General features: G+C 43.7%; 1 protein-coding gene across 4 annotated transcripts in view; it reads right to left on the bottom strand.

Moving 5' to 3' along the window:
- Window positions 1–13,831, bottom strand: part of LOC129842296 (elongation factor 1-delta-like) — a 33,984-nt gene extending 20,153 nt beyond the window's left edge. For 2 of the 4 annotated variants that reach the window (XM_055910782.1, XM_055910784.1), the window contains exons 1-2: window positions 13,726–13,831; window positions 1,188–1,314 (exon numbers count right to left, since the gene is read on the bottom strand). In XM_055910782.1, coding sequence (XP_055766757.1) covers window positions 1,188–1,307 — 120 coding nt within the window. In that variant the 5' untranslated portion in view covers window positions 1,308–1,314; window positions 13,726–13,831. The other 2 variants (XM_055910783.1, XM_055910785.1) reach the window with 2 other exon arrangements.
- Between the last annotated feature and the right edge of the window lie 217 nt (window positions 13,832–14,048).

Raw genomic sequence — 14,048 nt, forward strand, 5'->3', positions numbered from 1 at the left:
GAATGTTACAGTCGTGAGTTACTAAGAGTTCCAGAATGTTACAGTCGTGAGTTACTAAGAGTTCCAGAATGTTACAACAGTCGTGAGTTACTAAGAGTTCCAGAATGTTACAACAGTCGTGAGTTACTAAGAGTTCCAGAATGTTACAACAGTCGTGAGTTACTAAGAGTTCCAGAATGTTACAACAGTCGTGAGTTACTAAGAGTTCCATCCCAACTGAACATTCCCAGCAGCACCAGTTGAAACATGGAGGACAGGACAGAGGCTAGAACTGACTGACAGAAGTTTTCAGCCCAGCTAATATAAGGTTAGTGTGGCTTAACACACACAAACACAGGACTGTCTGAAAAGGTCTCAACTGATACTCCATCAGAACCTCATCATGCCACTATCACATTCTTTAGTAAAGCAGGTACCTGGTGGTGCGAGTGTGTGGAGGGCCCGTCAGTACCTGGTGGTGCGAGTGTGTGGAGGGCCCGTCAGTACCTGGTGGTGCGAGTGTGTGGAGGGCCCGTCAGTACCTGGTGGTGCGAGTGTGTGGAGGGCCCGTCAGTACCTGGTGGTGCGAGTGTGTGGAGGGCCCGTCAGTACCTGGTGGTGCGAGTGTGTGGAGGGGCCGTCAGTACCTGGTGGTGCGAGTGTGTGGAGGGGCCGTCAGTACCTGGTGGTGCGAGTGTGTGGAGGGCCCGTCAGTACCTGGTGGTGCGAGTGTGTGGAGGGCCCGTCAGTACCTGGTGGTGCGAGTGTGTGGAGGGGCCGTCAGTACCTGGTGGTGCGAGTGTGTGGAGGGCCCGTCAGTACCTGGTGGTGCGAGTGTGTTTGAGGGCCCGTCAGTACCTGGTGGTGCGAGTGTGTGGAGGGCCCGTCAGTACCTGGTGGTGCGAGTGTGTGGAGGGGCCGTCAGTACCTGGTGGTGCGAGTGTGTGGAGGGCCCGTCAGTACCTGGTGGTGCGAGTGTGTGGAGGGCCCGTCAGTACCTGGTGGTGCGAGTGTGTGGAGGGCCCGTCAGTACCTGGTGGTGCGAGTGTGTGGAGGGCCCGTCAGTACCTGGTGGTGCGAGTGTGTGGAGGGCCCGTCAGTACCTGGTGGTGCGAGTGTGTGGAGGGCCTGTCAGTACCTGGTGGTGCGAGTGTGTGGAGGGCCCGTCAGTACCTGGTGGTGCGAGTGTGTGGAGGGCCCGTCAGTACCTGGTGGTGCGAGTGTGTGGAGGGCCCGTTGGCTCCCTCGTAGAAGCGTCTCTCAGCCTCGTCGTAGCGGGGCTTCTCAAACCAGATGTTGTCTTCACCAAGACACTGTAGACCAGACATGATGATACTGATGGAGAGAGGAAGAGAAGAACAGAGAGGAAGTTAGAGAGTCTTGAGCTCCTGAGTACTTCTGCTAAAATAATTGAATGTGAGTTGGATAAATGTTGATAAACTTGGATTATTTCACAAGGACTTATACAGGATACTACATCCAAACCTAAACGCCACAGCCAAATTCCAGACATACAACCTTACTGCCAAGAAAGAAAACTTATACCAAACCCTTCAAAAGAAACCTGGAAACACCATCCAACACAAAACTGAGTGAGTAATGTTGTCTGAACCTACTTCTGAAGCCAGAAAGTAAAAGACAATCTCTACATAATGTTCTTATATAAAGTAAGTACAAATGGCTACTAAGCTACCAAGCTGCTAGGACAGAACAGACCAGGCTGCAATTTTACATCACACGCTAATTGAACTCAGCAAAAAAAAGAAACGTCCTCTCACTGTCAACTGCGTTTATTTTCAGCAAACTTAACAGTTGTAAATATTTGTATGACCATAACAAGATTCAACAACTGAGACATAAACTGAACAAGTTCCACAGACATGTGATTAACAGAAATGGAATAATGTGTCCCTGAACAAAGGGGGGGTCAAAATCAAAAGTAACAGTCAGTATCTGGTGTGGCCACCAGCTGCATTAAGTACTGCAGTGCATCTCCTCCTCATGGACTGCACCAGATTTGCCAGTTGTGAGATGTTACCCCACTCTCCCACCAAGGCACCTGCAAGTTCCCAGACATTTCTGGGGGGGAATGGCCCTAGCCCTCACCCTTCGATCCAACAGGTCCCAGACGTGCTCAATGGGATTGAGATCCAGGTTCTTCGCTGGCCATGGCAGAACACTGACATTCCTGTCTTGCAGGAAATCACGCACAGAACAAGCAGTATGGCTGGTGGCATTGTCATGCTGGGGGGTCATGCCAGGCTGAGCCTGCAGGAAGGGCACTACATGAGGGAGGAGGATGTCTTCCCTGTAACGCACAGCGCTGAGATTGCCTGCAATGACAACAAGCTCAGTCCAATGATGCTGTGACACACCGCCCCAGACCATGACGGACCCTCCAAATCGATCCCACTCCAGAGTACAGGCCTCGGTGTAACGCTCATTCCTTCAATGATAAACGAGAATCTGACCATCATCCCTGGTGAGACAAAACTGCGACTTGTCAGTGAAGAGCACTTTTTGCCAGTTCTGTCTGGTCCAGCGACGGTGGGTTTGTGCCCATAGGCGACATTGTTGCCGGTGATATCTGGTGAGGACCTGCCTTACAACAGGCCTACAAGCCCTCAGTCCAGCCTCTCTCCGCCTATTGCGGACAGTCTGAGCACTGATGGAGGGATTGTGTGTTCCTGGTGTAACTCGGGCAGTTGTTGTTGCCATCCTGTACCTGTCCCGCAGGTGTGATGTTTGGATGTACCAATCCTGTGCAGGTGTTGTTACACGTGGTCTGCCACTGCGAGGACGATCAGCTGTCTGTCCTGTCTCCCTGTAGCGCTGTCTTAGGCGTCTCACAGTACGGACATTGCAATTTATTGCCCTGGCCTCATCTGCAGTCCTCATGCCTCCTTGCAGCATGCCTAAGGCACGTTCACGCAGATGAGCAGGAACCCTGGGCATCTTTCTTTTGGTGTTTTTCAGAGTCAGTAGAAAGGCCTCTTTAGTGTCCTAAGTTTTCATAACTGTGACATTAATTGCCTACCGTCTGTAAGCTGTTAGTGTCTTAACGACCGTTCCACAGGTGCATGTTCATTAATTGTTTATGGTTCATTGAACAAGCATGGGAAACAGTGTTAAAACCCTTTACAATGAAGATCTGTGAAGTTATTTGGATTTTTACGAATTCTTTGAAAGACAGGGTCCTGAACAAGGGACGTTTATATGTATTTATTATGGTTCCAGTCAAGGCAGCAACTACTCTTCCTGGGGTTTATTATGGATCCCCATTAGTTCCTGCCAAGGCAGCAGCTACTCTTCCTGGGGTTTATTATGGAACCCCATTAGTTCCTGTCAAGGCAGCAGCTACTCTTCCTGGGGTTTATTATGGATCCCCATTAGTTCCTGTCAAGGCAGCAGCTACTCTTCCTGGGGTTTATTATGGATCCCCATTAGTTCCTGCCAAGGCAGCAGCTACTCTTCCTGGGGTTTATTATGGATCTCCATTAGTTCCTGTCAAGGCAGCAGCTACTCTTCCTGGGGTTTATTATGGATCCCCATTAGTTCCTGCCAAGGCAGCAGCTACTCTTCCTGGGGTTTATTATGGATCCCCATTAGTTCCTGTCAAGGCAGCAACTACTCTTCCTGGGGTTTATTATGGATCCCCATTAGTTCCTGCCAAGGCAGCAGCTACTCTTCCTGGGGGTTTATTATGGATCACCATTAGTTCCCGCCAAGGCAGCAGCTACTCTTCCTGGGGTTTATTATGGATCTCCATTAGTTCCTGTCAAGGCAGCAGCTACTCTTCCTGGGGTTTATTATGGATCCCTATTAGTTCCTGCCAAGGCAGCAGCTACTCTTCCTGGGGTTTATTATGGATCACCATTAGTTCCCGCCAAGGCAGCAGCTACTCTTCCTGGGGTTTATTATGGATCTCCATTAGTTCCTGTCAAGGCAGCAGCTACTCTTCCTGGGGTTTATTATGGATCCCTATTAGTTCCTGCCAAGGCAGCAGCTACTCTTCCTGGGGTTTATTATGGATCCCTATTAGTTCCTGCCAAGGCAGCAGCTACTCTTCCTGGGGTTTATTATGGATCTCCATTAGTTCCTGTCAAGGCAGCAGCTACTCTTCCTGGGGTTTATTATGGATCCCCATTAGTTCCCGCCAAGGCAGCAGCTACTCTTCCTGGGGTTTATTATGGATCTCCATTAGTTCCTGTCAAGGCAGCAGCTACTCTTCCTGGGGTTTATTATGGATCCCCATTAGTTCCTGCCAAGGCAGCAGCTACTCTTCCTGGGGGTTTATTATGGATCACCATTAGTTCCCGCCAAGGCAGCAGCTACTCTTCCTGGGGTTTATTATGGATCCCCATTAGTTCCTGCCAAGGCAGCAGCTACTCTTCCTTGGGTTTATTATGGATCTCCATTAGTTCCTGTCTAGGCAGCAGCTACTCTTCCTGGGGTTTATTATGGATCCCCATTAGTTCCTGCCAAGGCAGCAGCTACTCTTCCTGGGGTTTAATATGGATCACCATTAGTTCCTGCCAAGGCAGCAGCTACTCTTCCTGGGGTTTATTATGGATCCCCATTAGTTCCTGCCAAGGCAGCAGCTACTCTTCCTGGAGTCCAGCAAAACTAAGGCATTTATACATTTTTTAAAACATTACAATACATTCACAACATTTTAAGTGTGTGCCCTCAGGCCCCTACTCTACTACCACATATCTACAACACAAAATACATACATTTAATTTTACTTTTTTTTTTTGCATGAGTTACTTGATGTGGAATAGAGTTCCATGTAGTCATGGCTCTATGTAGTACTGTGGAATAGAGTTCCATGTAGTCATGGCTCTATGTAGTACTGTGGAATAGCGTTCCATGTAGTCATGGCTCTATGTAGTACTGTGGAATAGAGTTCCATGTAGTCATGGCTCTATGTAGTACTGTGGAATAGAGTTCCATGTAGTCATGGCTCTATGTAGTACTGTGGAATAGAGTTCCATGTAGTCATGGCTCTATGTAGTACTGTGGAATAGAGTTCCATGTAGTCATGGCTCTATGTAGTACTGTGGAATAGAGTTCCATGTAGTCATGGCTCTATGTAGTACTGTGGAATAGAGTTCCATGTAGTCATGGCTCTATGTAGTACTGTGGAATAGAGTTCCATGTAGCCGTGGCTCTGTGTAGTACTGTGGAATAGAGTTCCATGTAGTCGTGGCTCTATGTAGTACTGTGGAATAGAGTTCCATGTAGTCGTGGCTCTATGTAGTACTGTGGAATAGAGTTCCATGTAGTCGTGGCTCTATGTAGTACTGTGGAATAGAGTTCCATGTAGTCATGGCTCTATGTAGTACTGTGGAATAGAGTTCCATGTAGTCATGGCTCTATGTAGTACTGTGGAATAGAGTTCCATGTAGTCATGGCTCTATGTAGTACTGTGGAATAGAGTTCCATGTAGTCATGGCTCTATGTAGTACTGTGGAATAGAGTTCCATGTAGTCATGGCTCTATGTAGTACTGTGGAATAGAGTTCCATGTAGTCATGGCTCTATGTAGTACTGTGGAATAGAGTTCCATGTAGCCATGGCTCTATGTAGTACTGTGGAATAGAGTTCCATGTAGCCATGGCTCTATGTAGTACTGTGGAATAGAGTTCCATGTAGCCGTGGCTCTATGTAGTACTGTGGAATAGAGTTCCATGTAGTCGTGGCTCTATGTAGTACTGTGGAATAGAGTTCCATGTAGTCGTGGCTCTATGTAGTACTGTGGAATTGAGTTCCATGTAGTCATGGCTCTATGTAGTACTGTGGAATAGAGTTCCATGTAGTCATGGCTCTATGTAGTACTGTGCACCTCCCATAGTCTGTTCTGGACTTGGGGACTGTGAAGAGACCTCTGGTGGCATGTCTTGTGGGGTCTGCATGGGTTTTCGAGCTGTGTGCCAGTAGTTTAGACAGACCTCTGGTGGCATGTCTTGTAGGGTATGGATGGGTGTCTGAGCTGTGCGCCAGTAGTTTAGACAGACAGCTCGGTGCATTCGACATGTCAACACCTCTCATAAATACAAGTAGTGATGAAGTCCAAGGGCCAGCTGTGCTGCCCTGTACTGAACCAATTGCAATTTTCCTAAGTCCCTCTTTGTGGCACCTGACCACACTACTGAAAAGTAGTCCAGGTGCGACAAAACCAGGGCCTGTAGGACCTGCCTTGATGATAGTGTTGTTAAGAAGGTAGAAACTAGGGCCTGTAGGACCTGCCTTGTTGATAGTGGTGTTAAGAAGGTAGAAACCAGGGCCTGTAGGACCTGCCTTGTTGATAGTGTTGTTAAGAAGGTAGAAACTAGGGCCTGTAGGACCTGCCTTGTTGATAGTGTTGTTAAGAAGGTAGACCAGCGGTTTATTATGGGAAAGACTTCTCCCCATCTTAGCTACTGTTGTATCAATATGTTTTGACCAGGACAGTTTACAATCCAGGGTTATTTTAAGCAGTTTAGTCACCTCAACTTGCTCAATTTCCATATTACAAGAGGTTAGTTGAGGCTAAAGTGAATGATTTGTCTCAAATACAATGCCTTTAATTTTATAAATATTTAGGACCGATGTATTCCTTCCCACCCACTATAAAAGTAACTGCAGCTCTTTGTTAAGTGTTGCAGTCATTTCAGTCGCTGTAGTAGCTGACGTGTCGAGTCATCCGTATACACACACTGGCTTTACTTGAAAGAAACAATTCATTAGTAAAGATTGAAGGGGCCTAGACAGCTGCTGAAAGGGGTATAGTAGCAGGTTCCATGCGCCATTTTTCCCCCTTGCATTACTTGACATAGATCCAGAAAAACTAGATTTGTAAATCTAGTAAGTCCAGAACTGGCATAGTCCTATAATGGGTCCTTTAAGACAACGGGGCAGATGGTGTATATGATTACATTCAAGAACAAGAAAACAGGTTTAATAAATAGAGATGCACAATATAAATCGGTGAACATATCGGAAACGGACGATATTTTATAAAAATGCCAACAGTATCGGCCCGATGTCTAGTTTAGCACTAATGTGCAAAACCCGATGTCAAAGCTGACGTGCATACCTATATAACAAAGGTACATGAAGTAATGACGCCATGTAAAATGTTGCGCTACACGTGCAACACAGCCCACAATGTCCGCTGTGTGGATCGAGCGGTCAACAAGACCAACAGTCATTTGAAAGAGTAAAAAAAATTCAGCGAGACAACTCAAAGGCGAAATCCATTAAAGCATAATTTGTTCGACCACAACTTCTGGGGTAGCTAGCTTTAGCTTGGTACCTAGCTAGCACCCACACAACCAGCCTGAAAGCAATGACCAGTAGAACCTGCAGTCATTTTCATTATTCTTAGCAATTATTTAGGAATCCTTGTGAGTTAGTATTAGCTAGGTAGCCACTAGTTGCTCGCCTATTGAAATTGAACTTCCGTTCATGAAAATAAATAGCTAGCCAGCTACTTAATCCTGTTGCACAAAGCTAACGTTATAAGAAGCCAGCTAGCTTCATCTGGCTAGTGAGGCTTGACCGGGTTGTGTTGTGAAGCTAGCCACAATAACGAATAGTCACAATAGTGGAATTTGCGGTTTGCCTTCAATATAAAAGTATGTCATTAACAGTGATGCAAATGACTAAAAATAGAATTATTCGATACTTTTATTTTGAAGGCTAACCGCAAAGTCCACAATTGAGGCTAATCCTTATTGTGGCTAGCTTGACAGATGGGTCCGACCACCATTATTCAAATAAGAACCGCCTTATAAATTAGGGTTATTTTAGATGACACCTAGCTATATAGTTAGCTAGCTAATGAAACAGATGTTTTTAGGGAAGAACATTGTTTGAATCCATGAGCTAGCTAGCTTTTTGACGGACATCAAACACAATTGCATTTTATCGATGGCAATTTGAATGCACAGAGATACCGTGATGAGACCCTGAGGTCCATTGTTGTGCCATTCATCCGCCACCATCACCTCATGTTTCAGCATGATAATGCACAGCCCCATGTTGCAAGGATCTGTACACAATTCCTGGAAGCTGAAAATGTCCCAGTTCTTTCATGGCCTGCATACTCACCAGACATGTCACCCATTGAGCATGTTTGGGATGCTCTGGATCGATGTGTACGACAGGGTGTTCCAGTTCCCGCCAATATCCAGCAACTTCCCACAGCCATTGAAGAGGAGTGGGACAACATTCCACAGGCCACAATCAACAGCCTGATCAACTCTATGTGAAGGAGATGTGTCGCGCTGCATGAGGCAAATGTTGGTCAGATACTGACTGGTTTTCATGAGGTAAATGGTGGTCAGATACTGACTGGTTTTCATGAGGTAAATGGTGGTCAGATACTGACTGGTTTTCATGAGGTAAATGGTGGTCAGATACTGACTGGTTTTCATGAGGCAAATGGTGGTCAGATACTGACTGGTTTTCATGAGGTAAATGGTGGTCAGATACTGACTGGTTTTCATGAGGTAAATGGTGGTCAGATACTGACTGGTTTTCATGAGGGACATGGTGGTCAGATACTGACTGGTTTTCATGAGGTAAATGGTGGTCAGATACTGACTGGTTTTCATGAGGTAAATGGTGGTCAGATACTGACTGGTTTTCATGAGGGACATGGTGGTCAGATACTGACTGGTTTTCATGAGGTAAATGGTGGTCAGATACTGACTGGTTTTCATGAGGTAAATGGTGGTCAGATACTGACTGGTTTTCATGAGGGACATGGTGGTCAGATACTGACTGGTTTTCATGAGGTAAATGGTGGTCAGATACTGACTGGTTTTCATGAGGCAAATGGTGGTCAGATACTGACTGGTTTTCATGAGGTAAATGGTGGTCAGATACTGACTGGTTTTCATGAGGTAAATGGTGGTCACACCAGATACTGACTGGTTTTCATGAGGCAAATGGTGGTCAGATACTGACTGGTTTTCATGAGGTAAATGGTGGTCAGATACTGACTGGTTTTCATGAGGTAAATGGTGGTCAGATACTGACTGGTTTTCATGAGGCAAATGGTGGTCAGATACTGACTGGTTTTCATGAGGCAAATGGTGGTCAGACCAGATACTGACTGGTTTTCATGAGGCAAATGGTGGTCAGATACTGACTGGTTTTCATGAGGTAAATGGTGGTCAGATACTGACTGGTTTTCATGAGGCAAATGGTGGTCAGATACTGACTGGTTTTCATGAGGTAAATGGTGGTCAGATACTGACTGGTTTTCATGAGGCAAATGGTGGTCAGATACTGACTGGTTTTCATGAGGCAAATGGTGGTCAGACCAGATACTGACTGGTTTTCATGAGGCAAATGGTGGTCAGATACTGACTGGTTTTCATGAGGCAAATGGTGGTCAGATACTGACTGGTTTTCATGAGGCAAATGGTGGTCAGATACTGACTGGTTTTCATGAGGCAAATGGTGGTCAGACCAGATACTGACTGGTTTTCATGAGGCAAATGGTGGTCAGATACTGACTGGTTTTCATGAGGTAAATGGTGGTCAGATACTGACTGGTTTTCTGATCCACGCCTCTACCTTGTTTTAAAGGTATCTGTGACCAACAGATGCAGATCTGTATTCCCAGTCATGTGACATACATAGATTAGGACCTAATGAATTCATTTCAATTGACTGATTTGAACTGTAACTCAGTAAAATGTTTGAAATGGTTGTATTTCTATTTTTGTCCACGGTACCTCTATTATAGGTATGTCCTGTGGATTGGAGAAGTGTAATGGGGAGCCTGTCAGGTAGCCTTCATTCTCTCCTAGCATCTAGCTGACGCCATGCTATTTTCATGACCACTTTGTTCCTCTGGACGTTGATGTAGTCACTAATTTTGACCATCCTTCAAAACTCCAATATGTTTTGAACAGATTATGACATGAGGTTTGGACTGTTGGTTTTCTAAAGAGGAGTCTCTACACAATTAGCATTATTTTACGCATTGGACAAAAGATGCGTTTTTGATTGGACACCTTAAAAATAGGAATCCATAACATTACAGCTGCATTTACCATTAAGAAAACGTGACATTTTGGCAATAACTGAGAAGCTCAGAGATGATCTGTTCTTTCCGCTAACATGTCACCGACCTACACACCCCATAATGTGTTAGTTGAATTACGTTTTTCAAAATTAATTAAAAGATGACATTTCTTATGTATTCAACCCCTTTGTTATGGCAAGCCTTAACAGTGGTTGAATACTTAAAACATTTCATGGTTTTATTTTTTGGGGGAGTAAACAAGTCATATAATAGGATGTTGAAGTTATTAATTATACTGTGGATGGGGTCTCAATACACCCAGACACTACAAAGATACTAACTCAGTTGCCGGAGAGGAAGGAAACCCGTTCAGGGATTTCACCATGAGGGCAATGGTGACTTTAAAACAGTTACAGAGTTTAATGGCTGTGATTAGGAGAAAACTGAGGATGGATCAACAACATTGTAGTTACTCCACAATACTAACCTAAATGACAAAGTGAAAAGAAGGAAGCCTGTACCGAATAAAAAATATTTCAAAAACATGCATCTTGTTTGCAACAAGGCACTTAATACCACAAAAGACTTGGCAAAACAATTCACTTTTTGTCCTGAATACAAATGTTATGTTTGGGCAAATCCAATACATATTGGATGTGAAGCATAGTGGTGGCTGCATCATGGTATGATTGGCATGGTATGATTGACAGGGTATTATTGATATATAAAACAGAATGGAGCACAGGAAACTCCTAGAGGAAAACCTGGTTGTCTGCTTTACACCAGCCACTGGGAGATTAGTTCACCTTTCAGCAGGACAATAACATACAACACCATGAAGACAGTGAATACTCCAGAATGGCCATGTTACAGTTTTCACTTAAATCTGCTTCAAAATCTATGACAAGACTTGAAAATTGCTGTTTGGCATGATCCTCAACACCTTGACAGAGCTTAAAGAATTTTTTAAAAGAATAAATAGGCAAATATTGTACAATCCAGGTGTGGAAAGCTCTTAGACACACCCCAAAAGACTCACAGCTGTAATCGCTGCCAAAGGCGTTCCAACAGGTATTGACTCGGTGGTGAATAACTTATCAAATCAAGGAATATTCGTGTTTTATTTTCATTAACCTTTAAAAAAAAGACAATTAGATTCATTTTAATTCCACTTTGTAACAATAAAATGAATAAAATCCAAGGGTGGTAAATACCTCTGATTCTTTATAGGTGTATCATGTTATGCCATTTGCCCATAGGATCCCATTCAACTTAGAAATGCATATAAAATACCTTAGAAACACATATCCACATCCTAATAGACCAATATTAATGAGTTTGGAGAATTATGTTTTTATTTTTTAAGTCACTTCATGCCTAAAGAGTGACTGCCTTTAAAAAGCAACAAATCCCTTTGAAAACAGTCTGTTGCATTGAGCCAGAAACATTTATTCTCGGGTCAAAATTGACTACAAAGTGTAAATATGATAATTTGTCATAATGTCAGTCTGGTCTAAAACAGAGAACATCTGTGCGTCACAACAGGTGAATGGAGGTGGTGTTGTGATGATGTCCGTTTGCCAACTAACGTGGACAGCTGCGTTGATTGCTCTCTATCCAATAGACGATGAGGCAAACCTGCCAATCAGCGCCAACTTTGTTCACACAAAACAACACGTCACATATCTTTTACGTGAGAAATACTGCACCAAACGCGTTAGTTTGATGTCAAATTGCGTGACTAAGACCTCCTCGGCAAAAACGTCAAATGAATTACAGATTGCGTTTGTCACCTTAGATTCCTCCTGGGGATTTGGAGGAAGTGAAATAGGCTTCGTGAGGGATGAACATCATTAATCAAATGCTGAAATCGGTCAGGAAATACACCTCCTAAACGGAAGTCTTGTTTTTTCTAACGAGCTACAGAAAAACACGTGCCAATCGGCGTGTTCAGTGGCACCAAGTCCACTTTGAAAATACACGGAATTACAGTACCTCTAGTTACGCTGAAATAAGGTCCGTTTGTCAACTGCATTAAGATCAGTGATTTATCTCAAACACCTTGACACCGGCGCCCCCTCACATTGACTCTGTCGCGGTACCCCCTGGATTTAGCCCCGCTATTGTCATTTACTGCTGCTATGGAATAATTTGTTTTTCATCTCTTACTTAAAATATAAATATATATTTTTTTAAGGTATTGTCTTAAAACTGTATCGTTGGTTAAGGGCTTGTAGTTAAACATTATTTCACCTGTTGACAAATACAATTTGATTCGATTTTAGCATTATGGGATTAACAAGTGAGTTTGGGTTACGGAATCTAAGAGATCAGTTTTTCAATAGCAAACTATGGAACACTCATCTCCGAAACCTGCATATCATTAATGTAACGCACCAATATTTAGAAAAATAAAACCTATTCTTCAGTAATTTTGGCTTAATCTGACGGTGTGCCTTTTGTTCTTTATCCAAATATGAGTACATAAAATAACATTAATACACAAGTAATAATGACAGAAAACAAGATTCAGAAAAATATTGTTTTGAGAAATTGCTAAATACATTTTCATTTGAAATATATTTGCTTTCAGTGCCATGTTTAACTCAGGCCTTTTCATTAGGTGAACAACAAAAAACAAATATTAGACATGGATTTATTACCTTTTTGGACTCTGAAAACTGTTGGAAGTTGTGGACATGGTGGTAAAATGCAAAGTATCAGATCAATAAACATAATAATTCTAATTCTATAATAAAACTTGATCAATATAGATCCTAATCTCAGTGTTCCAAGAGGCATTATGGTGCCAGTTTCATGAGAATCACCCATCTAGTGTTCATGGTTTCCTATAGCAGCATGGTACATGTCTAGTGTTCATGGTGTCCTATAGCAGCATGGTACATGTCTAGTGTTCATGGTTTCCTATAGCAGCATGGTACATGGTTTCCTATAGCAGCATGGTACATGTCTAGTGTTCATGGTGTCCTATAGCAGCATGGTACATGTCTAGTGTTCATGGTTTCCTATAGCAGCATGGTACATGGTTTCCTATAGCAGCATGGTACATGTCTAGTGTTCATGGTGTCCTATAGCAGCATGGTACATGTCTAGTGTTCATGGTTTCCTATAGCAGCATGGTACATGGTTTCCTATAGCAGCATGGTACATGTCTAGTGTTCATGGTGTCCTATAGCAGCATGGTACATGTCTAGTGTTCATGGTGTCCTATAGCACCATGGTACATGTCTAGTGTTCATGGTTTCCTATAGCAGCATGGTACATGTCTAGTGTTCATGGTTTCCTATAGCAGCATGGTACATCTGGTGTTCAGTTTCTCATGACAGACATTACGTAAAATAAGTTTGAAACAATTCAGGATAAAACAGCTTTGATCAATTTCACATTGCACTTGATTGTCATGCAAACGTTTTGTTTTCCCCTTGAAAGGACATTACTAGTTACCAACGAGCAAGTCCGTGCAAGTAACTAGCGGAGTCAACCGCAGCTGTGCGTCGGCGTCTCGGGGGTTGTGGTTTGATGTGTGGCAGGGGGAACTCTGCTAGGTAACTTCACATGAAGTTTGGCATGCCGAAAGTGGCTGATTATTCGGCCACGTGCAATTCAATATTCCCCGTTTAACGTGTTTTCTGACTAAAAGAACATTAACTTCAACTATAGATACCTGGAGGTGTAAAAGAATCCGTTAGTTTGACTCACTGTGTTCTTTATCGAGGTTTTCTAGTTGGAGTCGGAGTTGCCGGCGTGCACCCTGCTGTAATCCGATGAGCCAAAAGAAGTGGTGAGGATGGACGAACAGAACTTGTTCAGAAAGCAAGGGGGGGTGGGGGGGACTTTTTAGAAGTTTATATCAGGCGTGGCGGGAACTATTAAACGATATAAAGAGATAGTGACCACTATATGAAACTCTAGAGACCTATTCGTTTACGTTTTAGTTAGCAGTGAAAAGCTAGTTTATGTTTTTACGACTTTTTAAAAATGTACTTTCTCAGTTGGTACGCACCAACATTTAAAACTGCGTT

Source organism: Salvelinus fontinalis, unplaced genomic scaffold (assembly GCF_029448725.1).
Source record: "Salvelinus fontinalis isolate EN_2023a unplaced genomic scaffold, ASM2944872v1 scaffold_0031, whole genome shotgun sequence".
Lineage (NCBI taxonomy): Eukaryota > Metazoa > Chordata > Actinopteri > Salmoniformes > Salmonidae > Salvelinus > Salvelinus fontinalis.